The 24941-nt window shown below is 48.6% G+C and overlaps 1 protein-coding gene across 2 annotated transcripts; it reads right to left on the bottom strand.

The window, feature by feature from the left end:
- Nucleotides 1-10883: 10883 nt before the first annotated feature.
- Nucleotides 10884-16384, bottom strand: LOC136566484 (melanin-concentrating hormone receptor 1-like). Of its 2 annotated transcripts, none has more exons than XM_066565644.1 (2): nucleotides 16102-16384; nucleotides 10884-12877 (listed from the first exon to the last, which is right to left on the bottom strand). In XM_066565644.1, exons 1-2 carry the CDS (start codon nucleotides 16157-16159, stop codon nucleotides 11835-11837), a joined length of 1101 nt encoding a protein of 366 aa, XP_066421741.1. In that variant the 5' UTR covers nucleotides 16160-16384; the 3' UTR covers nucleotides 10884-11834. The 2 variants fall into 2 exon arrangements, with proteins under 2 accessions (XP_066421741.1, XP_066421740.1); XM_066565643.1 differs by having other exon boundaries at nucleotides 10884-12880.
- Between the last annotated feature and the right edge of the window lie 8557 nt (nucleotides 16385-24941).

Genomic DNA, 24941 nt, shown 5'->3' on the forward strand with positions numbered 1-24941 from the left:
CTTGTTGCCTTGCAAGGTTAAAATTGGCTGAGGAGCTACAGCTGGGCAGGGTCTTTATTTCAGCTGGAAGGTGGAAATAGCTGCTGAGGCCATCTCCCTCCTCCACTGGTCTGCAGCAGCACTACCAGGCTGCTTCTCCTCCCCTACTTTAACTCACAAGAGAAATTAATTTCTGGAGCTGTTGCTTGCTATTTCTTCTGAGAAGTGGAAAAATGCTAATGGGAAAATACAACATTTCCCCTCACCTGTCCTCTTAATTTTGAGTTAAAATGCATTCAGACTCCTGGGAGGAAGAGCCTCTGCTGTGGTAGTCTGTCTTGGTATTTAATTTAATGCAATTTCATGGCCTGTCTCAAAGGTCTTATTAACAAGGTGGGTGTGAATTCAGTGTGAAGACACTGGAGCAGCACTGCCTCCAGCAGCAGCGTGCCTGGCCATGTGGTCCTAGTCCTGGTCTAGCTGTCTGGTTTGATTTTTAGCTGCTGCTGCCTTGTTCTTCAGAGGCAGCTTCCCTCTCGAGGTGGAGAAAATGATATGAGATCCAGGGGAGAGATTTGTCATGCCCAGCACATGCCCCACCAATGCTGAACCTGTTATGGCAGAGCTGAATTGCCAGGGGTTTAAAATCCCATCACACCAGCACCAAGAGTCAAGGAAAAGAGCCCAAAATGACTGGTGGTTGTAGGGTGGTGGGTGGGTGGAAGAGACCACACAGGCACCCTGCAGGGATCTGGAGAGCTGGGAGCCTGCTGGTGTTTATCCTTGTAGCCCCTAAAGGCTGAGCTCCTGCACTGGGGGGAGCTGTGGAGGAGGAAGGATGCTGCCTGTGTTATTGGGTTATAGCTGGTGTCAAGGCTGATGTTTCTGAATCCTTGGGGTCTGCAGCACTGCAAGCATTTACTGGAACAAGTCATGTATTGATACTGTAATCATGCCCAAAAGGCCAGAACAGGGGATCCAGGATGGGAATTGTGTCTGATACACCCATAAAATATAATGATCCTCTGGGCTGCCAGCCTTTGCTGTTTAGGAAAAGGAGAAGAGGGAAAAAACAAACCCCAGGTGTCTGTATTAAACCAGCAAATGTGCAGGGGCTGCTTCTTGGGCAGGGTGGGGGCACTTGGCACTGAGGTGAGCTTGCTCAGCCCTTCTTGTGGAGCTGAGCTGCCTCCCAGCCAGGGAGGAAGAGCCTGTGTGGATGCACAGAGGGTGTCACTGGCAGGGGATCCAGGCTGGGGAACACTTCAGCTGTGGGCTGGAGGCGTGGGAAGCAGTGTGACCAAACCCCAGCACCTCACAGCTGTGTTTGCTGAATCCAACAGAAACGGCCGCTTGCTGCCCTGGCTTTGTGTGAAACCCCAGCTCCTGGGAAGAGATAAAAATTGATAACAGCATCCAAAGGGAGCTTTATTCTCTGCTGTAATGACTCACTGGTGCAGCCATGGGCTCGTTGCTGCTCTGCCTAAAAGGATGGTTAATATGCTCTGTGCAGGCACTACTAGTTTGCATCCCTTACCCACTTTGTTATTGCTGTAACTGCACCCAGCTGCAAATTAATTGGGACTTCATTGTCCCAGAGCAAATTGCTTGCAGATGTATCATAAATTTGAAGACAGTGAACTAGACTGGGGTGGTGCTGGGTGTGCTTTACACCACTCTGCATCAAACTGATTGACAGTGCTGGGAGAGAGGGAGGGAGGTGTGCTCCAGAGCAAAGTTATCCCAGCCCTGGGTGCTTACAGCCTTGCTCAGGGAGCCTGAGAGGAAGTAAAAATAAGAAAAGAGTGGTGCTGGCTAAGCTTTGAAATGAACAGCTCTTTGTGGAAGTATCTTGGTGTCGTTTGTCATCTCTTTCTGCTGCCCTGGGGTCTGTGGTGCTGGGGTGCCATGGGCAGGGGTGAGCTCTGGAAGCTGAGGTTGATCCCTGTTCCTGGGCTGGAAGTGCTTTGCCCTGCACATGCAGGCTGGTTCTGGAGCTGGTTTTATCTTCACCCAGCACAAGCATAGGATGTGTGAAGTATTCCCTCTTTTCACAGTATCGATGACAGCATAACATCAACGATCTCAAATTAATGATATGTTGAAAGCTCAAGGCTAAGGCAGCAGGAATTAATATCCTTGAGACCTGTCTAGTTCTGCCTCTTCTGACACCTCCTAATTTTCCATGTAAATTGGCTTATGGATCTCTGGCTCTGAGGCTGTGTTGTGTGCTGGGGGAGTCTGGCGTGTCTGCTAGGAAATTATCCAGAGTAATGGTAGGGTTGTAATTGTGCTGTAGCTATTCAGATCTGCCTCCCCTGTGTGGACACCCTCTCTGTGACTATCTGAATAATCACTCATTTAGAGCAGTTTCACATGCATTTCGGGTTTGTTAAATACTCCATGCCAGCGTGTGATGGGCCTGTGTGTGCACAGTTGTGCTCATAATAAAACATCATATTTAATCCTTCTCTTATATTGACCCAACCGTGCATGAACAGCAGGGACAGTTCTTACATACACACCTAGAAGAATAAGCCTAGGCTTCAGCTTATCCAAGCAAAGTAAATAAACCCAGAATTGTGGAGGAAGTAAATAAAGGTGTGAGCACAGCTGCAGGCAAATCCATTCAAAAGGTATTGATTTACTCCATTCTGGATCTGTTACTGTACACCAGAACAGACTGAAATCTGTTTCTGACTTCACAGGAAATCAAATGTGGGAGTTGTTTTTTTAAAACCAATGTTGCAATAGGGACAAAAAGCTGTACAAGTCATTTGTTCAGCAGAAATTCATTCGGCTTTTAAATTAAAAAAAAGTTTATTGACTGGTGTGTTTTAAGCGCTGATAATTTGAGAACTGTGCAGCACAATGAGAACCTGTTCCTCCACACAAATATAATAAATAAAAACAAAGTGTGTTTTTATATAGAGAGTTCCTTTTGCTATAGGTTTGCAATTGGAAAATTCTCTCAATTTGCACACTGCAGTGCTGCTTACTTTTGAGGCCTGAGCTGAAGATGGGAACCATAGAAACATCAATAATAAATCCCCAGAAGAAAAGGAAACTTTGCTGAAACAATGTCCCTGCTTGACCCTGGAAGATGTTATAGAAACAAACCTGTGGGAAGCTGGAGTCACAGCCAGGTGTGTGCCAGCCCTCAGTGGAAGCTCAGGGGATGCAGATGTCCCTTTCAGGTTCAGCCCAAAAAAGGCTGGCAACTGCTTTTAGGTAGATGTGTATGAGGGCAGGGACCTCTCCTAAATCCAGGACAGAGAATGAAGTGTTCATGCAGTTCAAGCACCCAATTTCTGCAGTGTCTCAGCAGAAATGCTCTAAGCACCAGCTTCACTCTGACCAGTTAAAGTGTTTTTGTCTGTCAGGGAGGAAATGAAAATGTGCAGACCAGAAACTCTTACAGGCTCAGGAAGGATGTTCCATTCCTATGCTAGATGGTTGTGTTGCCAGCATCCCCTTGCTGACATTTTGTGCTTTGTTGGGTTTACTTTGCTGTGTGGGGTGTTTTGGCAGCAGCATGGCCAGGGAATGCCTGGTGGGGGAGCCTGGACAGGTGCTGAAGCCCCCATGCCAGTTGGATTGAAGAATATAAACAGCCAAAATCAACTGTCCTGACAGAGCCACTAACAAGGCAATCAGAGTGCAATAGATTTTGGTAAAACTTGCTTCTGGTTTTAAACAGCTCAATAATTCTCTTCTCAGAGTGTGCTTGGAGGACTTGGAATTGACTGTGAGGGTTTTTTAATTTTGTTCTCTAAGAGGAAGTAGCAGGAGCTAACTTCTGGAGATGGTATATTTAAAAAGAAGAAACCCAACAAAGTCTTTCTTTCATAAAGAACAACAAGTTTGTTTCCCTTTGGCTACCCTTCAGTGCTGAAATTGTCTTGTCTCTGAATGTCTAGTCCCCATTGCTCCTTCTGGAGCTTAGAACAATCCCACCAGGAGTGCTGCTCACTTCTCTTGACTATTTCCACTCTCCAAGTGGCACAAACAGTGCTGCCTCTTCTCTTTGCCAAGTCCTTAGATCTTCCCTGCATCTGTTTTCCTTCCCACTGCCTGTATCATCACCCTTGGCCATGGATCTTGTTTAAAGATATCTCACTCCCTGTTATTTGATGAAAACTGTCCAACTTTTTCCAGATGACCCAGCCAGGTGCCAGCTCTTGTCCCCTCACTGCTGTCAGTGCTACCCCAGATTCTTCCTGTGCAGGATTTCCAAGTCAAACCCAGTTTGAGTAACACAGCCCCTTTCTACTCATCATCAAGGCAAGGAAGGAGCAGACTAAAGGAGATGTGGAATTTGCTTGGAACTTGATATCCTCAGAAGTTATCCCGTTCCTCTTTAAAGAAGGGATTAAACACTCCTGGAAAACACAGATCTGGCAGATCTAGGTACCCCAGCTCCTCACTGGCTCCTGAAATCTCTTTTCTGTGAGCAATTCTGTACATCAGCTGTGTGCTACCCTGTCTTGTACTCATCTGAAGCAACACTCACTGCTGGGCCATCTCCCCCAGCCCATGGGATGTATCTGAGCTCTTTGCAGCTTTTAAATCAGCATATTTTAAAGAATCAGGACCATGAGGAGATTTGGGGAGATGAGAGGAATGGAGGTTGTGCTGTGTTTAACACATCAAGGCTCAGCTGCTCAGCAGCTTTGGTCTGTCACTGGTGGCTTTGTCTTTCCTTGAGGCACCCACTGCTCTCTCCTGTTTTCCTTTCCTCTACTAAGGGACAGTCAAGATAAGCAGTTGCTTTTCTCAGCACTACTATAGATTTTATCTGAGACAACAGCCCACACTTTCCAAGGATAAAAAATGATCCTCATTATTCTCCTATCTCCAGCCTTCATCTGAGGTTTGGGTCATAAATACTTGTAAAACATCTGAAGTTTTTAGATTCAGGAACTAAAGGACAGCAACATGTCAGCTTTCCTTCTTAGCAGCTCATTTTGGTGGTGAAATCAGAGCCCTGAGTCTTAGGCAGCCAGAAGAAGCTTTTGGCATGACTCAGACCTTGTTTGGCTTGGCTTTTCTCTAATCCCATGTCATTAATTCAGAGGAAGCAGCGGTGAGTGAGAGGATGCTCTGGATTTCCCTGTGGCCAAGGGGCCTGAAGCTGCCCATGCCCCATTTCCTTGTGCCCCTGGGAGCTGGGCAGTGCTGCCACTGCCTCCTGGATGACTTGTGGAGGGTGCCATCCCCTTTTGGGACAGGTACCCAACCCCTTGGGAGGGGTGGTTTGGTCCCAGAGCATGTTCAAGGCAGGTTCCCTGGTTAACTGCTGTTGAAGGTGTGAGGGTGAGTTTGGAGATAAAATAAAGGTGTCTCCAGTGTGTTTAGGTCCTTATGCTGTTCTTCTGAGAGATAACTACCCAGCTCAGCCTCTCCTTCCATCCTGTAGCCTTCAGAGCTGCAGGAGAGCTGGTAGGGCCAGAGGGAAAGGCAGAACCTGACTGTATCCAGCACAGCCCTTTTCCCAGCTGCACACAAAGCTGGTCTGCTCCTCTCCCCACTAAAGCCAGGAGTAATTAGCTGTGCTGTGGCAATATAATGAACAGTGGGGCTGGATTTGCTGGGTAAAGCCTCCCTCGGCACACAGGAGACATCTTAATTAGCCTGATTGGGCCACTACATGGTTGATGGGGAGGTGCTGGAATGTTGTTTTTCTTTTTTTCCTTTTACCCTGAGCCTGAGAGTGTCAGGAAAAGAGGGGGGAGGTTTCATTAAAATCCTCCCAAGAAAGACACATGATTTATTTCTCACGGAACAATCGATGTTTCCCATGCTGCAGAAAGGCTGAATATTAATTACAGCAAATGAGCCCTTTCTCATTGAGCTGTTCTTAGACCTGAGCCCCCCAGAACTGACTGGGGGCTGTGGCTGGCACAGCCTGGGAGCAAATGTTCATGTGCTTTCTTCAGTGGCAGCAGTTGGCTGAGGAAAAATATCTGGATCTGAATGAAAGCAAAGGACTTGTTCTCACTCTCAGAGGTGACATTTTACTCTTTTCTTTTTCTTCTCAAATAGTTTCTGTGTTGATAACATAACAAATGCACAAGTCCAGAGCACTTGAACGTCTAAGCTGAAATCCTAGCTGGGGTCTAGGTGGTTGTAACATGTTGACCTTTAAGGAAAACAAAAGTGGGAGGGAGTTAAGTCCCCAAAATGTTTTGTGCATTGAAATTTAGCTCTAATTGAAATTTAGCTCTTAATTCACGAGCTGAGAGGAAGGAGGACAGGGAGCCCTGATGTGAACAGTCAGCTCCTTTCACAATCTCTTGCAATTTCATGATGGGAGGGACCTGGCTGCTGGAGAAGATGCACCTCCAAGAGCAAAATTCCTAAAAGAGTAAGTCAAAAAGAACTTTTAGAAATTCTCATCAGGGATAACTTCAGCCACTGTTTCCATCCCACTGCTTAACCCTATTGACTCCTCTGTGCCAAAATGTGCAATAAAATGTTAGAATTTGGCTTTCTGTGTTCAAGCCCCATGGGAGGAGGGGGTAGAGGATTGGAGCCTGGAGTAGGATGTGGGTATGAGATGCTCCTGGAGGCTGTGGCTGCCTAAGGAGAGCTCTGCTCTCTGCCCTGAAGTGTCTGGTGGGGCAGGGAATGGCAGCCTGGTGCTTCTGAGCGGCTGTGCTTACAGCAGCATGTGTAGGAAGATAATTGTAAGAGCTCCTTCAGACTTAGCAAAGACAACTGAGTAGTAACTAAACACCAGAATAATTAAAATTATGTCACTGACTCTCAGGCTGCCTACTCTGTGAGTGGAAACCTGCAGGGGAAACAAGAGCACAGGTTGGAGGGAAGGGCTGACTCATCTGTTAACTCAGCTTCAGGTGGAGAAATAAGGTTTAAAGCTTAAACAGGGACATGCTCCAGTTTTGGTTTAACTAAAGCTTGGAAAAATCATTGCCCTAAATGCATTTCTGTGGATCCAGACCCTGCAGATCCTATTGCAATGCAGTGCTGAACAATGAGCAATTGGTGCCTGGGGTAGGATCTGGTCCCTGGTGTGCTAAAAACTTCCTCAGTGCTGTGGTGTCAATTCACCCCTGGTGTGATGGGCAGAGCCTGGCTCTCATTTCCAAAGGACTGACCCTGTGTGGACCTGCAGGACGAGGCCTTGAGCCCTCAGTGGTGCTTGTGCTGTTCAGCTGCTGTGGGGAGGGGAGGCTGATGCAGTGACTTGGCTTTGGAGGAGCAGAGGAGGGAGGGCTTCCTGCAAAGGCTGGACCTGACTCCAGTAGTGTTTAGGGATGGTGAGAGGTACTGAGGTGACACCCTGATGGCCTCCCTGGGATGTTTGTCCTCAGCACTCCTGAAGTGCCTCTGGCAGCACTGCTCTGTGCACTGCCATGCTGGAGCCACTTCTCAAGGGTGACTGCAGTTGTTGAAGCCCAGCTCTACCCTTTGGGAGGAACCAGTGCTGCTGCTCTCCCTGAACCAGACTGGGACAGCAGGAGTGGTGCTTTCCATAGCCAAGGCAGTTCTATTGGTAGAAAGATGTGAGAGGAACAATTATTGTGTCCTATATGATCATAGGAGCTGTTTCCCAAAGGACATATGGATAGAGACAAAGGCTCTCAGAGCTGGTATCCTCTCCAATGCCCTTCTGCAATTGTGGTCCACATCTCTTAGCAAAGTTTTTTCCCCAGTGGTGCAGTGAGTTCCCTGTTCAATGCAGAGGCTGGAGACTGGAGGAGCCCTTCACTGGGAGATGGGGGCTGTAGATGAGACATCCTTCCCCCTTTACTTCTCCCCTGTAGTTGTGTTTCCTTTTTGCTGCCCCTCCCCAGACCCACAGCAGGGATGGAGCCAGTGGAAAGGCTATGGGGGTTTGGCTGAGCTGCTTTGCTAGCAGGAGGTGAGCAGGGCAGGGCATTGCTGTGTGGTCCCTGCATCTGGCAGGAGGATTTAGGAGAAGTGAGTTTAGTGCTGGGAACCGTATCCGTACCTGCCACGTGGCTCCTCTCCCCACCAGTGAGTCTGCTGAATGAAATGCATTCAATTAGCAGCCCAGGAGGGCTGAGGAAACAGGATTAGTCAGGCTCTGGCTGTGTCCCAGGGGCCAGTGAGTCACCCCACCTTTCCCTCCTCCCCACCCCGCAGCCTCCAGCCGTGTTCTCCATCACGGCTGAAGTTTTCTCCTGGGCAGGTTTAGCTGTGCAGAGACTTCAGGTGGAGAGGGATGTCCAGGGAAGGATGTCACCAGCTGGGCTCCAGGGAGCTCAGCTCCGGGGATGGCTTGGCAGAGCTGTGAGTGGGGGAAGGCAGGAGTTTATTTTGCTGCCTGAGGGACACAGGGAGGTGGAGAGTGGAATAGAGGAAACTGAGAAGTTTGAGCTGGGGACTGAATCCTGCCACGACCAGCCAAGGATGGCTTTGTCACTAGGAGGGAAAGTAGGAGTAAAAGTAACTGGACCATCTGCCCTTTTGTGGGAGTTTATCCAGAGCAGAGCTGTGACATGTGGCTTCACTTGCACCTCTGAGGACAATGAGGGGAAGAGGAGGGGCTGGAGAGTGAACCCATCTGTCGCCCTGCTGTCTGACAAGGCAGCTCACAAACACATGGGATAAGTGCTGGCAAAATGAGCAGAGGAAATTTGTCTCCTCAAGCATAGTAGGCTGTTGATCTGAAAAAACAGATTGAATAGTTTTTCTATCACCCTTTGGTTTTGAGGGTGTTTTCCCCCTGTTTTTTCAGCTGGATTTCCCTTTGATTTCTCTCAAGATAGAAAATGGACTGTGTTTGGGAAGCAGGACTGCTGGGAAATGAGCTGCCTTATCTCTGTGCCCTTCTCACGGCGCCTCTCGGGCAGCCCTCGCAGCACTCCAGGCTCCCCATCCCTGCACGAGGAGCTGGGCCCTTCCCTACTTTGCAATTCCCTTTATTCAGGCTCTGCCCTTGGTAACCAAGGCACTGAGACAGGAGATCACATAATAAATACAAAGAGCAGAGGGACAAAGAGGTAAAGCTGAACACAAACCAGAATGTCAATGGACTCTCTGGCTGAATAAAGCCAGCTCTGAAAAAGTTGGAAAAGGGATAGGATGTTTGGAGGAGGTCACACCAAGGTGCACAGAGACTGTTTAGCTCCTGGAAGGCTTTGCCTTATTATCTTAGTAGAGTGACACCTCTAAAGGCATTTGATCAGTAGGTTTGCTCCTAAGGACAGGCTTTTGTTCATCTTGCCCTGTGCTCTGGGGTGATTTTGGGAAGCTGACAAAAGTTATATGCTGGCTATGTTAATTGCTAGCTTGCTTCCTGTCTGTGCCTTTCTTCCCAGCCTCTCCATACATACACAGGTGTCCACATCCTTGTCTTCTCAGGGAGTATTTGTGACGCTTTTATGGATGTACATGGAAAGGGAAGGACCCCACGGCCAGTATTTAAACATTTGGACTAGGAAACCCCTTCACGACAGGCAGGAGAAACATGAGGGAATGGAAACCAGAGCCTTTGCAGGGTAGTGGGAAGAAGCACATGCTTCTCCTGGGACACTGGCATTGGAAGCTTTCTCCATGGTGTTGGGACCAATCTCTCCAGTAAGGATTTCCACCTCACACAGATGAGATCTACAGGACTTTGGGCTGGGAAGGTGCCTGTGTTGTGGTCAGTGTTGGACTGGTGTATTGACTTCAGTGTGATGAGATCTGGGAAAGGTCTGCCCCACAAAACCCCTCCTGAGTGCTGCACCAGTTGGTGCTGGGGTGGCCTCCCTTCGTGGTTAGCCCACTTGCCCCTGTGGTTTTTAGCACATGGCTTGGCCACATGGGTCAGATGGACTCACTTCAGATGGGAACAGACTTGTTCAACCATAAACACCTTTACTGTGTAAGCGAGATAGTATCTTCAATGTACTGCTCTCTGAGAGAGCCCTGATAACTCGGGCTGTTTTTGCTTCTCATACTTTCCTTATGGCTGGCACTAGAGGAAGAAACACCCACCCAGTCATTACCACCTCCTTTCCCAGAAAAGTGTGCCAGCTCTTGCCTTCCCTGCCTCATGGGAGAAAGGTAACACAATAGCTTCCCTTGTCCCGAGGGCAAGTCTGGCTGGCACAGCACACATCCTCCTCGACCTTCGCTCCATGAGCCCTTCAGGGAGAGTACTGACCAAAGAGCAAAGCAGCTCCATGAAAAACAGCAGGTGAAAATTCCTGGCAGTTAAAACGGAGCAAAGACTTTTGAGCCATAAAGCTTGAAAGTTCTGCAGGTGTCTGGCTTTGTTGGCTGAGGAAACACGGGCGAAACATCCACAAGATAATCTCAGCCACGGTCTGGATGTGCTGGTTTTGACAGAGTCTGGAAGAAAATACAGAGAAACCCTGTCCTGAGGTTTGTACAATGATTCAGAAAGCAATGTGCTGCATGTGATGGTGTCAGAGGTGCTGGTGTTGCACACCTGGCTGCTTTGATCCCCAGAGGTGAGTGAATGGCTGTGTGCTCTCTACAGGGTGTAGCCTGAAATATTGGCTGTACTTGAATGCACTTACAAGTGCAATGTGGGTGCATTAGGGGCACCTGTGAGTGTGTGTATGGCTTAGGACATCCTGTGCAGGTCACAGTTTTGCTTTGGAGCTGAGTAAGGGTGAAATTCTGTTCTCAGCATATCGTGGGTGGCTGGTGGCATGAAACCGTAAGTGTGGAATAACAAATTCCTTTGGACTGTTTGATCTTTTTAATTCTTTAAATTAAATCCATCTACAGTAACCAGTCCCTCCATGTCTGACAAAGTGCTGAACAATGCCTGCATGGTCCCTGTGGAGCCCAGCACAGGCTGTCGGTGTAATCCCTGCTTTGAGCTGATCTCTGCTGTCTTTTCTCTACTTTATAATGAGCAGAGTTACTTCCTAACCTCCGACTGTTAAAGCTGCATATACAACACACAGACATTTAATTTTCCCTCTTTCAACTTTGTGAAAAGCATTTGTTATTTTTGAGGAAGCTGCATAAGCAACTCTGCTTCCCCTGAGCTGCTTTTTCACATCTTCTTGCTCCACAGATTGTGATTTTTAGTCCTGCTTAAAATCCTCTGCCAGGGGTTCCCCAATGGCCATGCAGACCATGAGGCAGAAGAGCAGCATGAAGAACTAGCACTGTGAAAGTCTGCTCATTGGCATGAAAAACCACAAAGCTGGTGTTAGCAGCAACAGTTTTGAGAATTCTTTGCAGTCCCTTGAAGCAGTGTGATTATTATGTGTCTTATTTTGCTTGAGATATTTAGGATTAGCATCAAAATGAGCCAGTTCTTGAAATGTTTTGGTTGCCAAACAATACAGCCCACTGGAGGCAGATGGGGCTGGACTGAAAAGCCAAGCAACAGGGCTGAGTGAGACTTCTGTCCCCAAGATCTCTCTGCTGTGTGCTTCTAGGATATCAGCACAGCCAGCAAAGTCTGCAGATTACTTATTAAAAAAAAAAAACATATATGACATTGTGGTTCAAAGGTTCAAGGTTTGAATGAAGAAGATCTATGTTGACAAGCTGCTTAGAACTCTTAGGCCAAGAGGTGAGGAATTATTGGGCAGTGTTGATAGAGGTTTTGCTCTTGTAGGGTAAATATTCCCCCCAGAAATCCTCTTTCTGTCCTTTCTCTCTTTTCCATTCATCCTCTTTGGGAGCCCAGTGGTGGCAGGGTCCTCCTGTGCAGGGTGAAAAGCGGCAGCACACAGCATCTCATGGGCTGGGAGCAGTGCAGAAACAGAGTAATGGAAAAAGGAGGCACCTGCATTTTGGAAGTGGAAGTTTGTAGTCCATAGGCAGCTCCAAGACCTGTCTGAAGCTGCTGCTCCTCCATCAAATCACAGATCCAGAGGCTTTCTGCTGCCCTAGTGAACAGCCACAGTCACCGGCAGTGAGCGTGGGGAAAAGTCCTCCTGGAACTGAGTCTGCTGGGTGGATTCTGGCGCCAGCTTCAGGCACATGCTGGCCTCTGTCATGCTGTTGTTGTTGGCAGAGCTGCTGTTGCGACAGGGCTCTTTGGCGGGGCGAATGGCCACCAAGAACTGGCGCTTGAAGGTCTCGCTGAGGGCGATGTAGAGGAAGGGGTTGAGGCAGCTGTTGGCGTAGCCCAAGCTAATGGCAAAGTTGTAGGCATAAAAGAAGGCCATGGATGGGGTGTCGATGCCCAGATGAACGAGCTGGAGGATGTAGAAGGGAGCCCAGCAAATAAAAAAGGCGGAACAGATGGCGACTGCCATTCGGGTGACCTTCTTGGTACGCACCCGGAGACTCCTCTGGGGCAGCGGCACCACGGCGGTGGCCATGTGCTGGAGGATCTTGAAATAGACCACGCAGATGATGACCAAGGGCACAGCAAAGGCCAGCATGAACTGGTAGAGGGTGAACCAGTAGATGTCGGTCTCTGGGTTGGGGAGCAGGAGAGCACAGCGCACGGTCCCGTCCTCCAGGGGCATGAGGCCTGCGTACATCCACACGGGGATGATGGTCAGGAAGGACAGGAGCCACACCAGGCAGATGACGAGAGCAGCAACACATGGCGTACGGACGTAGGTGGACTTGAGGGGGTACACGGTGGCCAGGTAACGGTCCAGTGTCATCACTGTGAGGATGTTGGTGCTGGTGATCTGGCTGTTTGTGTCCAGGGCGGTGATGATGGTGCACAGGGGAGCTCCAAAGTACCATGAGCCATTGCCTAAGAGCTGGTGGATGAGGAAGGGCATGCCCAAGAGGAAGAGGAGGTCCACGATGGAGAGGTTGAAGATGAAAATATCAGGCACGGTCTGCTTGCATCTCAGCTTCTTCTTCTTGACGATAGTGAAGATCACAATGAGGTTCCCCATGATGCCCAGGAAGCAGATGATGCTGAAGAGGCTGGGCATGATCACATTGGTGTGTGGTGCTGGCTTCTCTGCTAATGCCAAAACAAACCAAAGCAGTGAGTGCAACCCAGAGACAACCTCTTTACAATTCGGTGTGCTTGCCCTGTCCTGCAGATGGACCCATCCCCATCAAAGACATAGATTGGAATGATTTTAACACCCTTTCCAGCACTTGGAGAGGCTAAGCTGGGGATTTGGCACTTCCTTTTCTGCCTCTCAGTACGTGCAGCATGCCCAAACCTGACTATGTGCAGGCATCTTTCCTCAGCTCTCCTGATGTGCTTCTGTCCTGCCCTGCAACTCCCCAGCCCTTTTTTGAGGGACTAACCTCTGGCTGGTGTGCCTCTGCATTCACCAGCACCTGACAGAGTTGAGAGTAACTTTTACTCCATGGAGTGAAGTGTTTTTGAGGGGAGTGGGTGAGGCAGCTTGTGCTTCCCACACTGGAGAAGTAAAGCCTTTCTGTGGGTGCCAAAATCTGGATAAAGTCTATACTCAAGCTGCTGTCAGAAAGCTTCAGTTCATCTGTTGGGTAGTTTATCTATTGTATGGTGTGAGACACGGAGTTCATTGACCATGCAGGCAGACACCTCATGCTTATCTGTATTGTGAGATCTGGGACTGTACCCTGGCTGTGTCCCTGTTCTCTTACCAAGGTTAGGCCAGAGAGCACTCTCCTTTCCCTCTTCCTTCCCTGCCTCTCTCACTTTCTCCAATTTTTTTCCTAATAAGAAATCCAAGTATGTGGTCAGACAAGGTTTGGGAGTATGTTTCAGAGGGGCCCTTCAACAGGGATTGTCCTAGGAGAAAAACAGCTCAAAGCTACTGTCTTAGAGTTCTGGATGTGATTGGATTTCCAAGGCAAAATTCTTGCCTGATAATACTTAGCTTATCCACACCAATGCTTGATTGTTGCTCTTTGGGGTGGGACCCCCAAACATAATCAAATTCACATTGGCCTTGTCCCTCACCAGGGTGTAAAATCACATTTTGAAGCCACAAGCTCTTGGGCACTGGAGGTGGTGTTGAAGGCAGTGATGGTGGTGCTCTCTGTTCTGCAGGGTTCCCCTGTGCTGAAGTCTAAGACAGCCCTTCTTAGCTGAGGCAAATCTCATTTCATCTCATTACTCCTCTCCTATGGGACCTGGTGGGGTTTTTTTTCTAGGAAATGGTTTTGTGTGAGTTATTTACCTGGCTGTACAAGGACTGTTCGTGACAGCCCCTCAGCCCAGGCTGCCTTTCATTGAATTGCAGATGATTCAATGTGCTGCTAATTGGAAATGCTTTCAGGCACTGAACTGTTCCATCTCCTTAGCAGCAGAAGTGGGGAAGCCTCCTCCAACAGAACCTAGGGAAATCTTGACAATTAGATTAAGTGGAATAAGAGATACTTGCAGGTGTAGTCTTTGCCAAAGCAGTGTCTGTTTGCTGAAGTGGTATTTGCTAACTTTGACCTCTGGAATTCTTGAGTACAAATTTCTCCACATTTCCTTCAGTGTGAAGAGAAGTTTGATGGAATTAGCAAGATAACTGGGGCTACACTGCTGGCCTGTGGCTGGAAATGTGTGTGCCATATTTCAGTGCTCTTAGAAGTGGCCATGATGAGCTGCCACTGGCTCAGTCCTTTTGGCTTTAGGAAGCAGCCAGCTTAGGCGTGAATAAGTCCAAGGCCAATGCCAGAACCCAATAAAGCAGTTCCTGCACTATTTATTGGGAAGCCTCTCTGCAGGTGTTGGAAAGCAGCCAGTGAGGCACAGAAGAGCTAGCAGGGGGCCTGAAGGTGGAAGCCAGGCTTGGCTGACAAGACAAAAAAGCCTTGTCCAGACCGTTTGTGGGGGTTCAAGTGCTCCCTGTTCCTCCTGGTGACCCGTTAATGCAAGAAAATATCCCCTGTTATGTGATTTTTAGCAGATAACCTACAGCCATCAGCACCCTCTTGAAATCTGACACTCTTGAGCATCCAAAGATATCTCAAGCCTCCTTAATGCTAGAAGATGGAGGACCAGAAACTGGAAGATGATGATTCTGATCCTGCTGTTCTGCATGGAGCTGTTATGAATTCTGATCTCCTTTCTTTTAACTGCAGACCTTATGAGTGTGGTGGGAAAGGATTGTTTGAGTGAAACATAAATGCCACATGGTTAATGCCAGCTGGAAATTGGGACAAAATGTCCCTTTCCTGCTGTGTAATCGATGCAGTGTTCATGGTGATGCCGTAACATTTGGAATGAGCTCAGCCAGACTCAGAGCAGGATGTGTGCAGGCCCAAAGGCTTTGTGTGAGGGTGGGCTGTGCAGTGCTGTAGCACCTGTCCTGCTGATGCTGTCTGTACAAGCAGGACTTGCATGAATGATCAGCTGCACTAATTTGGAGCTGTAGTTCATGTGTGTTTTATGGGCTGGAGTCACAAGAGCACATCTATCAAATACTCAAAAGTTCTGTCTTTTCTAAAGTCTCTTTCATCTTGAGACATCATTGAATCTGAATTTTCAGTGCTGCTTTTGTGCATATCCAAGTGAATATATTTTGTATTTAAGCAGCTGCTTCAGGCATTGATTTGTCCTTGTTTGTAGGTCTGTGGCTGCCCTGATAGTTTTTCTTAAAGTCCCAAAGGGGCTGCTCTATGTGAACTGAATGAGGACTGGGCTAATTTTTTTTCTCTAAGGTGGTTGTTGTACTAAGCCATACTCTGATATGTAATAGACTTCATCTTCACTGCATTTCATAAGGAAGTACCTAAGGCATACTTTTGGTTTTTAAAGGACTGTTCTGGTGCAGAAAGAGTCAAAGACCACGTATAAACCACCTTCTGTTGAAGAGTTTCACCAGCCTGAGCCATTGAGAACTGTATTGCCCGACCCTAAACTATTGATTTGAAAACAGGGTCGGAATGGAGCAAACGGGAGGCTGGTAAGGATCTCTGCATCCCTCTCCAGCGCTGTCTCATCTTTTCTGTGCTTCCCTCCCTGTCTAGCTTGGCTGGTTCCTCCCTTCCCAGCAGCCAGGACCTGCGGGCTGCTGGAGTTTGCTGCCTGGCAGCCAACAGGTAGCGGCTGGCCCGGGGCCGGGCGGTGTTTCAGCGCTGTGCGGTGCCGGGGGGTCCCGCAGCCCCGGGGCGCCCAGCCCGTCCCTCCGCCCGCCCGGCGCTGTCCGGCCGCGGGTGCTGAAGGCGGCACGGCCCGGGCAGGGTGGGGGTCCCTGTCCCAGCCCCCATCACCCGCAGCCCCTCCGAGCCCCGCTCAGCCCCGCTCACCTGAGCCGTTCTGAGCCTCCGGTGCCGAGAAGTTGCGGGAAGAGTTGCCGGGGGCCATGGCAGCGAGTGCCGGGAGCCGGGACGGAGAAAGTTGGGCAAGTTCCCCGCGTTGGGACGGGCCGCTCTTTCCCCCGCGCTGTCCCGGCGGAAGGCGGGAGGAGGAGGAGGGAGCCCTCCCTCCCTGCCAGAGCCGGCGAGCGGCGGCTGAGCTCGGCTGCGCTCGGTGCCGCTCCCGCCCCGCCGAGCCCGAGCAGGTTCTGACATCAAGGAGCAGCTGACTCGGGCAGACGCCGGGGGCGAGCATCCCTCGCCGCTGCCGGTGGGAGGAACGCGGGTGCGGAGCGGGGCCGACAGCGGGGCTGGGCAGTGCCCCCGCACATCACACCCGAGGGCATGGCTGGGATTCGCGCCCTCCCGGGGCCTGCGCTCGCCGGCGTCAGGAGGAGTACCAATTTTTTTTTATTTTTTATTTTTTTTAAGTAGCTCTGATCTGCCTTCAGTGTGTATTTTTCTCTTTACAGACACATGCACTTTTAGTCCCTGAGCCATAGGCACAGTCCCAGTGGGGCTGAAGGATGTTAAGAAAGCAAATTACCCACTGAAAACTGTTGCTTTCACCCTCTGATGCCTCTAACTGCAATTCTAACCTGAGACACTTCACTTGTAATTAATTCTCTGCTGTTTTCTGCTGTTCTGCTTCTTGCCACAGCTCATTTGCTTCCTAGCTCCAGAAATTAGCTCTGTTGCTAGCTCAGATTTTATTTGTCTTCTATTTGCCTTAAAAATACTAGGCAAGGACTCCCTTGGGTTTTGAGAAGCTGTTTTACTCCTTTTCTTTGCATTGCCAGAGCTGTAGCTTGTGCTTTTCTGTGGCTTTGAGCTGATGATTGTCTTGTGCTCCTAGCCACTGTTTATACATGAGATGGATTCCTCCATTACAGTTTGATAAATCACATGTTACCAAGGCAAACAGATCGTTCTGTACCTCAGAGCACTTCCTGGACTGAAAAAAACCCATGGTATCATGTCAGAAGCCTGTGAGAAATCCTTCTGCCTATGAGCAGCAACAGGCAGGGTTCTCTCTGTGGCAGAGCACAGTGCAGTGGATATGGTTTGCTTTATAAAAATGACATATGTCTGCCTGGAAATCTCCCTTGTTTCTGTCTCTTTCTTTCTGTAGTTGCAAAGGTTAGCATCAACTGAAGGAGAAATTTTTTGGAGCTTCATAATTTTGTAGGAATCAATCTGTACCTGTAAAAGGGAGGTGAACACACAGAGCAGCAATCCCAGCCAGATTTGGCAGCAGCAGTTTCAGTATGGGCCATTTTTGTGTAACCCAAAGAAGTTCATCATTATTAGGTTGTCCTCTAGTGGACCAGCAGCAGACAGAAACCTGGTGCACATTTTGCCCTGGCATTGAAGCTCTTAAAAATCAGAGACAGGATGAAGCCAATTTGTCTGCTCTGCTGTAAGGTTTTTGTTGAGTCTCTGGAGTTGCCTCAGTCAGTGATTTGCCTGTGAGTTTTTTTCCATGGCAGGTATCTGTGGCATCTAAGTTTTGAACATGTACAATTTGTTGAAAACTGATGTTTCTCAGTTAATACTTTCTTTAAAAACTGTTTCCTTCATATCTTGGATGAATGTTAGTGTTCATCTCTATGAGGTTACTACTGCAAAGCAAGCACTGGTATGTGTGTGGGTGTTCGAGTGTTATGAGCAGGGTGCTGTTCTCTGCAGAGTGCCTTCAGATAATTTAGTTTTATCCAGGTTTGAAGTATGGATTAGGAGTATTTGCATAGGAAACTGGTAGGCAGTTGCTATTGCAAACATTTTCCCTGCACAGACAGGCTCCTACTCACTTTCCCTGGAGAGGAATGTGGTATCTTATAGCTTTCAAAGAAAAAGTCTGACATTTAAATATAGCAGTTGTTCCAAAGCACACATTTAGTTTTACTTTGCAATCTCAGCTATTGCTGTTCACTTAGAAAAGCCTCACACATGAGGAAGCTGTAATTCCTTCTTCTCAGCTGTAGAGGCATAAAAACCCACAGCAGCTCTGTTCCTGACATGACAAAGCCATGCTCAGCGTCTGAGATCTGCCTCACCACCATTTCTGTGTCACTGTTTCATTACTGGGCTTTTATATTCAGGCTTTGACAAGGTTTGTTTTTCCCTTTTTTTGCTCTGTCAATAATCTGGAAATTCTTGCCCTGGGGAGGGACTGGTTGTGCAGAGTTTTGCCGAGTTTGAAGGGGTAGAGAGACGGGAGGAATTGGAACTGCAGCAACTGGTGATGCACAGCCTGTCTGTGCACAGAGCTTGCCGTCGGCAGCAGGAGCAGGCACAGTAATCGGCTCATTATCTGCCTGAACACTTGGAGACAGCAGCTCTCTGAAGGACTGGTTCTGTGAGTGTTCATCTACTGGAAACTGCAGCAGGGATGAGCTCTCAGGGGACCTTGGGATATAGCCGATGAGTTGTGCTAACCACTGCATGTAATTACAAGGAAGATTGAGGCACTAACCCCTTGAAAACACCTCTTAAGAGAGAGATATAGTAATTAACATTTAGACAGGGAACTGTCATCTCGACAGCCTAATGATGTAGATAAAAGTGAGGAAATGGAGCTCAGCCCTTGAACATAAAAGAAAGAAAAATTACTTCTTCCTACAAACTTGGCATCACCACTACACTTAGACCATCCTGTCTGCAACATCGCTGTTATGAAGAAAGATAGTAATCATCCAAAGCTGCTGCTGGGCAAATTCTGCAACCAGGGAATGAATCTGGCTGGTCTAACAGCAGTTTAACCCTGAAAGGCTCTTGCATTTCAGTAATGAGTTATATTTCCTGTGCCTGTCCCAGCTGGAGATCCTGACTTACGCAACATGAGTGGAACCACAGCATCCCATGGGGCAGAGAGCAACGCCGGCTTCTGTTACTGTGCTACTGAAACCATTTCCCCTGCTGGTTTCACCAAATAATTTCTCACTAAATGGAGACTTTCTCATTTGCTAAATATTTATTTAGCACCTGGCTGCTGCTCTGATTTGCACTCTGGAGAGAGAAGCCTTCACTAAGAGCCAGGTTGCAAATCCTCCCTGCTAACTCATTGCTCTCCTTACTCACAACTCCAGACTTACAGAATGGGCCTCTGCGTTTTTATTGCTTAGCTCTTTGACTGTGATTACATTGACCAAGTAGCCTAATGGGTGAAGTTTTGTCCTTGTAGTGGCCTTAGGGATAGGGATGATCTCACTCAGGATGTGTTAGACATGGTGCATCAACCTTCCATGCTGACTGAGTGCTGTTTTTGTCTGATAGCTGCATATCAGTCTCCCTTCTTTCCAGGCAAGATCAATAAAACAGTTTCCAACTGCTGTTTCATTTTATCTCGTTTGATGAAAGTGGGTCTTTGCCACATAACATTTTCCTTCCCTGTAGATGAGAAGTGATAGCAAACTTAAACAATTTCCCTAAAGCCACATGCTGAGCTTGAGGTCAAAAATTGACAGCAATTCTCTCTACAACAGCCCTGGTTGCAGCATCTTATCCCTACTCCTGCAATGTCTATCTCAGCACAACTTTTTTATCTTCACAGAGGGATGTGTACTGAATGTAATGATCTGATTTAAAAACTAAACACAGAAAACTCGTATGTTTGGAGGAGTAGGTTAGTGAAGGCAGCTTGGTGGTGACTCAGGTGCTGCTGTCATTGATCCAGATGTGCACAGCTGTATGTATGGTCTGGCAGGTTGGAAAGAAGCTGATGTTGCCTTGGTGCCTTATTTGATTCAGGTCGGTGCTACAGTGTGATCCAGTTCTGCCCCGAGCTGCTATTTATGAACAAGGAGCTTGAGCCATGAGCAAACTCCTGATTTCCCAACTCCCAGGCTCTGCTTTCTCTTAGACATGAGCATCTCTAATGAAAGCAGCAGGTGAATTCCCTTTCTCAGCTGCTCAAAAGCCACATGTGGCTTTACAGGAATTCTTCAGCTAAATGGTCATCTAAGCTCTTCTGTTATCTGTGCTGAATTTCTAATGAGCACAAAGTGGGCATTTATCTGAAACCAGATGATGACCTCCTCTCTCCCTACTGGTTCCTGCCCTTGAAATGACAGGTCCAGGCTGCCTGGCTCATTCCAGTCCCACACTGCTAATTTGAGGTTTAAGCCCTCAGCCTTTGGCCATCCCACTGCTCTCAGCAAGCCAAAGGCCAGGGCAGCACCTTCTGTGGTTTTGTTTTCATTGCTAAAGGTTAGTGGATCCCAGAGACAAAGGCACAGCCAAAAATAACAAGGGGCTAAGCAGGACTTGCCCTGTGAGAGGCTGTCGGGCTCCAGGGCCAGGTCAGCCGATGTGCTGAGGTCAGGGATGTGGATGTGTGCTTGGTGAAATGGGCAGATCCCCCGTGTCCTTGTCAGAGATAAGAAGCTGCCAGCACATCTTGACGTTGGACAGGAACAGCCAGGAGCCCTCAGGGAGACAAATCCTGCCTCAGGGTATGTATTTGTTGTTAGTCATTGATTCCCTTTTACAAGAGCAGGCATTAGCACAAGGAGAAGGCAGCTGGAACCTGAATTCCTCCTGAGTCTGAACTGAGGGAAGAAAGTTTTGGCTTGGGTCTGTGGCTTGTGGATAACTGTTCATGAAGCTCAAGAGGAAACAGAACATGAGGATTGATGTGGAAGGTTGATGATCAAGAATTGGTGTCTGCCCAACCCAAAATGAGTGCTATGCCATCCTTCTTTTCAATGAGAATTAGGATGTTGTTAAGCTTGGAAATGGAAATGGAAATTACAGATCCAAGATGAAGCAAAAGGGAAAATCCTGAGAGGTTCAAGTCAGGGAAACGAGATAAACTCCATTCAAAGTCTGGAAAGAGCTGTCACATGAAATTGCAAATCCAAGTGTAAGGATTTATGACAGAGCTAATAAAAAAAGTGGTGTTTCATAACCAGAGACAGCAATCCTGCTGCCTAGTCCTGAGAAGGGGCAAGCGGGGGGAAGAAAGCAGTAATAGTTGATTTTTTAACTCTACCTGAAGTCCAGTAAAACATTTGATACAGCATGTCACAGGAAATTTTTAGTTTGCAGAAGATGTGAACAAGCACAAAATCTGTAAAATTAATAAGGCATTAAATCCCAAGTGAGACCAAAGTCTTGTGTCAAGAGGGCCATTAGCAGTGGTAGCATGGGATGGGAAACCCTCCTGACACAAACCTGCAGGCCCCTGCAGGAAAAGCTCTGCTCACCTCAGCAGCTGGGTTGCTGGAGCAGCCAGATGTTCCTTTCCTCTCCACTTCCCCCCAGGGAAAACAACCATATGTTCCCTGTGCCACTGCAGGGCACAGTGGCATCTGCTGGGGTTGGAGGCAGTGGCTCCGGGCAGTGGAAGAGGTGGGAACCTTTTAAAATGATAATGAAAAAGTAAAATGATGCTCACTTATGAAAACAATAATCAGTAAAGTGCTTTGCCTCTTGGGCTGTTAAACATGAGCAGAGGCAGATGCTCCAGCAGCAGCAGCCAGCGTTTGTTATCAGCTGGGAATTCATTAGCTGGAAAGATGGGAGAGGAGCAGGATGTGGGTTCAGTGTGAGCTCCCTGTTTAACATGGCTCAGAAAAAGGCAAATGTGGTTCTCAGAGGGACCTGCTGAGATGTTTCCCTGGCAGGAGTTGTTATGTAAACTGGGGGTGAGGCTTCCTCTGGAAACCTGCATGGATTCTTCATCTTTCATGTCCAGATCTGCACAGAAAGTTGAGCTGCAGGAACGCTGAGTGAGTCAGGACAGAGTTAGGGCACAGGGAAGTGACCAGGGTGATGCTGGGGATGAACAGGCCTGGTACCACATCCAGTTCTGCAGGTCAGGCTCACAGAAAAGGCGCTTTCTCCAATGGTGCATTCTTTCAGAACCAGTGCAGGTTCCAGAAGAAGGGTTAAACAAGCAGAAGCTGGCCATTTTGCTGGTTGCCTTAAAATATTTGGAGACAGTTCATCTGGATAAAAATCAGCTCCAAATGTTATTTTTGATTGACTCAGTTCCTGGAGGTTTTGCGGCAGTGGAAGATGCAAATACATCACTGCGATGCTTTCTAAATGTCCCAGTTTGCCACTGGGTGTCTTTCTCTCCTCTCTCCCTGATTTTTCCTGTTGTGTGAGAAGGGCTGTTGATCTGGAAGGCAACAGAGATATTTCTACTGCCTCCTGTCCTGGGTTATTACTCTGTGCAAAAGGCCCCTTCCCACATCTTGAGCCACCATAGCCCCATGGTTCAGCGCACCCAGATCATCTTTCCACTGGCACCGTGCACAGTGGCCTGCTAATGCCTGGGGTTTTTTCCTCTGATCCTTATTTTCCAGACTGGGGTGACAGTCAGTGCCTTTGCAAAGCAATTCTAAATGTGCTAAGTTTTGTGTAACATCATGTGTGTGTGTACAAATCTGGGCTGCTGAGGTTGCAGCTGAGGTTGTCAGTAGACCCAAGAAGCCAGACCTATCTCTAGGTCCAGGATTTATTCCCATCATAAATCATGGTTAATTAAAGCCTTCTTCTGAAAGGAATTTCTTAGCCACACTAGAGGGATAACAAAGTGAAAGCCGTGTCCTTAATCCTGCCCTTTCATCTCCTAGAAATTCCTTCCTCTCCTGTCTCTTTCTCTCCATCCTGATTGTTAAAAGAAATGAGAAATAATTTCCACTTGGAAAAAACCCAAGACAACAAAACTCCAGCCCAGCTGATCACAGCAGAAGCCGAGGAGACGGAGCTGAAAGGAGGGAGCTGTTAATGAAGCATCAGCAGCGAGCCAGGGGCAGGAGCTGGAGCCCATCCAGATGGCACCGCTAATTCCCTGCATCCACTAAACACGTGCGTCCTCCCGGGAAGGGCTCAGCCAAGCCTCTCCACAGCCCTGGTCAGCTGCAGCCTCGCCCCCACCCCAGGAGGGGATTTGACTGGGTTATTCCAGGCCTCCAAATCAACTCATCTGAATTCCCTCTATGGATAGGGAATGACATCTTCCCTGCTGACCCATCGAGGGAAAATGGAGCCCCAGTCTTTGGTTTCCATGCATTCTTGCATGGATGCATCAGTGCTCCAATTGCTGCTCTCCTTCCTGTCAGCATGGCTGGGAAGGGCCAGAAGGAGGAGGAGAGGAGCAGTGGGACGGAGGGATCAATAGGAATGGAGAGCAGAGCTGGCAGCATGGGGAGCAGAGGTGCAGCAGCATGGCCCCATGGCAGAGCGAGCTGTGGCTGTGCTGGCACTGCCCTGTCTGCTCCTGAGCTCCCACAGCTTCCCTCCATCCACAGGCAGGCCGGATCCTCGTGTTTCCTGGCCTGGCAGATAAGACGGCCTCGCCATTAATCAGGAGGCCTGGAGAATGGGATCAACGCAAGGCAGGCGTGCTGCACAGCTAATCTCCTTTACTCCCTGATGATGGATGGAGCTCATTGCAGACATTAATCAAGTCTGTGAGTGTGCACCAGGCAAAATGGATTAGACACTGTGCTGTTGGCAGAGGCACGTCCTGAGTCCCTGGGCAGTCCTGAAGGAATCCCAGCGTGGTGGCAGTGCCAGTCAGGGCTGCAGCACAGTGATGTGGTGTGGGTGACAGGGATTACAGCAGCCAGAGCCCCAGAATTGCCAAGGTGCGTCCCCACTTCCGCTCTGCTGGTGCTGGCTGTGACTCCCCATGGGGCTCAGGGCTCTGAGGTGGATTCTGGTCATGGATGGATTGTGCTCATCCATGGAGCTGCTCTTCTAAACAATGTGCAGAAGGTCCTGGGATGGTTTCAGGGATATTGGAACATCTCCAGTTATGCAGCCCCCAGATCTGCCTGTTACCCAGAGGAGACACAGCTGCCTGTGAAGGGAAGCTCTGGTGGGAATGGAGACGGAGTATCAGGAAGCAGAAGCCACCTGTGAGGCTCTGGAGACCGTGGATTGTCCTGGATAAGCAGGAATAGCATCCACTGACACATCCCAGCCCTGGCCATGGCTCTGCAGAATCTCTTGTGAAAGGCACTTTTCTGGTGTGAGATTCTGTTCCAGCTGTGTGTGAACTGTGTCACTTTGGACATCACGGATTTGAGGAGTGGTGTCTTGGAAGCAAAGCAAAATGTCTTCAGGCAACATGAGAAAAATGTTCTTCATCTGCTTCGTACTGGCATTGGAAGGACCAGCAGTAAGAATAACCCCAAACCCTTATCTTCCAAAGGGGGAGAAGTTCAGGCCTGAGGAAGCAGAGGGAAATGCCCTGGAAAGTTATGGACTGTGCCTCTGCACAAATGTCACGCCCCAGGATGTGGATTTCCAGCACAGCCACCCTGCAGCAGCAGCTCGGGGTATTCCCGGCGGGCAGCCCCAGCCCCGATCCTTGGAGCGATGCCGGTGGCCCACGCGCTCCCTGCTGCACGGCAGCTGGAGGTTGCAATATCCACTGACAGCCAACGAGTTGTGGTTTTCTGATGATTAATGACACCTCCCTCCTCATGGGAGCCATTCAGCCTCCACGCAGCTGGATGATAACGAAGCCAGAGTGAAATTTGGGTGTTTCCAGGGAATGAGGTCCACACGCTGTGAGTGCGGTGCTGCAGTTGTGAGTTGGTTTATTCCCCCCACATTAGTCCTAGAAGGGGGCTCAGTTTCTGCAGGTAAATGTGCCTGACCTTCATTTCTAGGATGGATACAAGAGGGTGGGTGGAATCCAAGAGGTTTGTTAACAGACATTTTCTTTCCCCCCTCTGCCTTAAGTGCAAAGCCCAAATGACATCAAAGCAACAGAAAGTCTAATCCCATTTTGAATCAGTGCAAGCACATGCAGCGAATGTTAAACAGGG

Source organism: Molothrus aeneus, chromosome 25 (genome assembly GCF_037042795.1).
Source record: "Molothrus aeneus isolate 106 chromosome 25, BPBGC_Maene_1.0, whole genome shotgun sequence".
In the NCBI taxonomy this organism is placed as follows: Eukaryota; Metazoa; Chordata; class Aves; order Passeriformes; family Icteridae; genus Molothrus; species Molothrus aeneus.

Excerpts from the sequence above, each read along its gene's own strand:
- LOC136566484 (XM_066565643.1), bottom strand. The coding sequence starts at position 16,159 with ATGGCCCCCGGCAACTCTTCCCGCAACTTCTCGGCACCGGAGGCTCAG. Across the intron at positions 12,881-16,101 it reads GGAGGCTCAGAACGGCTCAG|CAGAGAAGCCAGCACCACAC; the intron begins GTGAGCGGGGCT and ends TTTTGGCATTAG.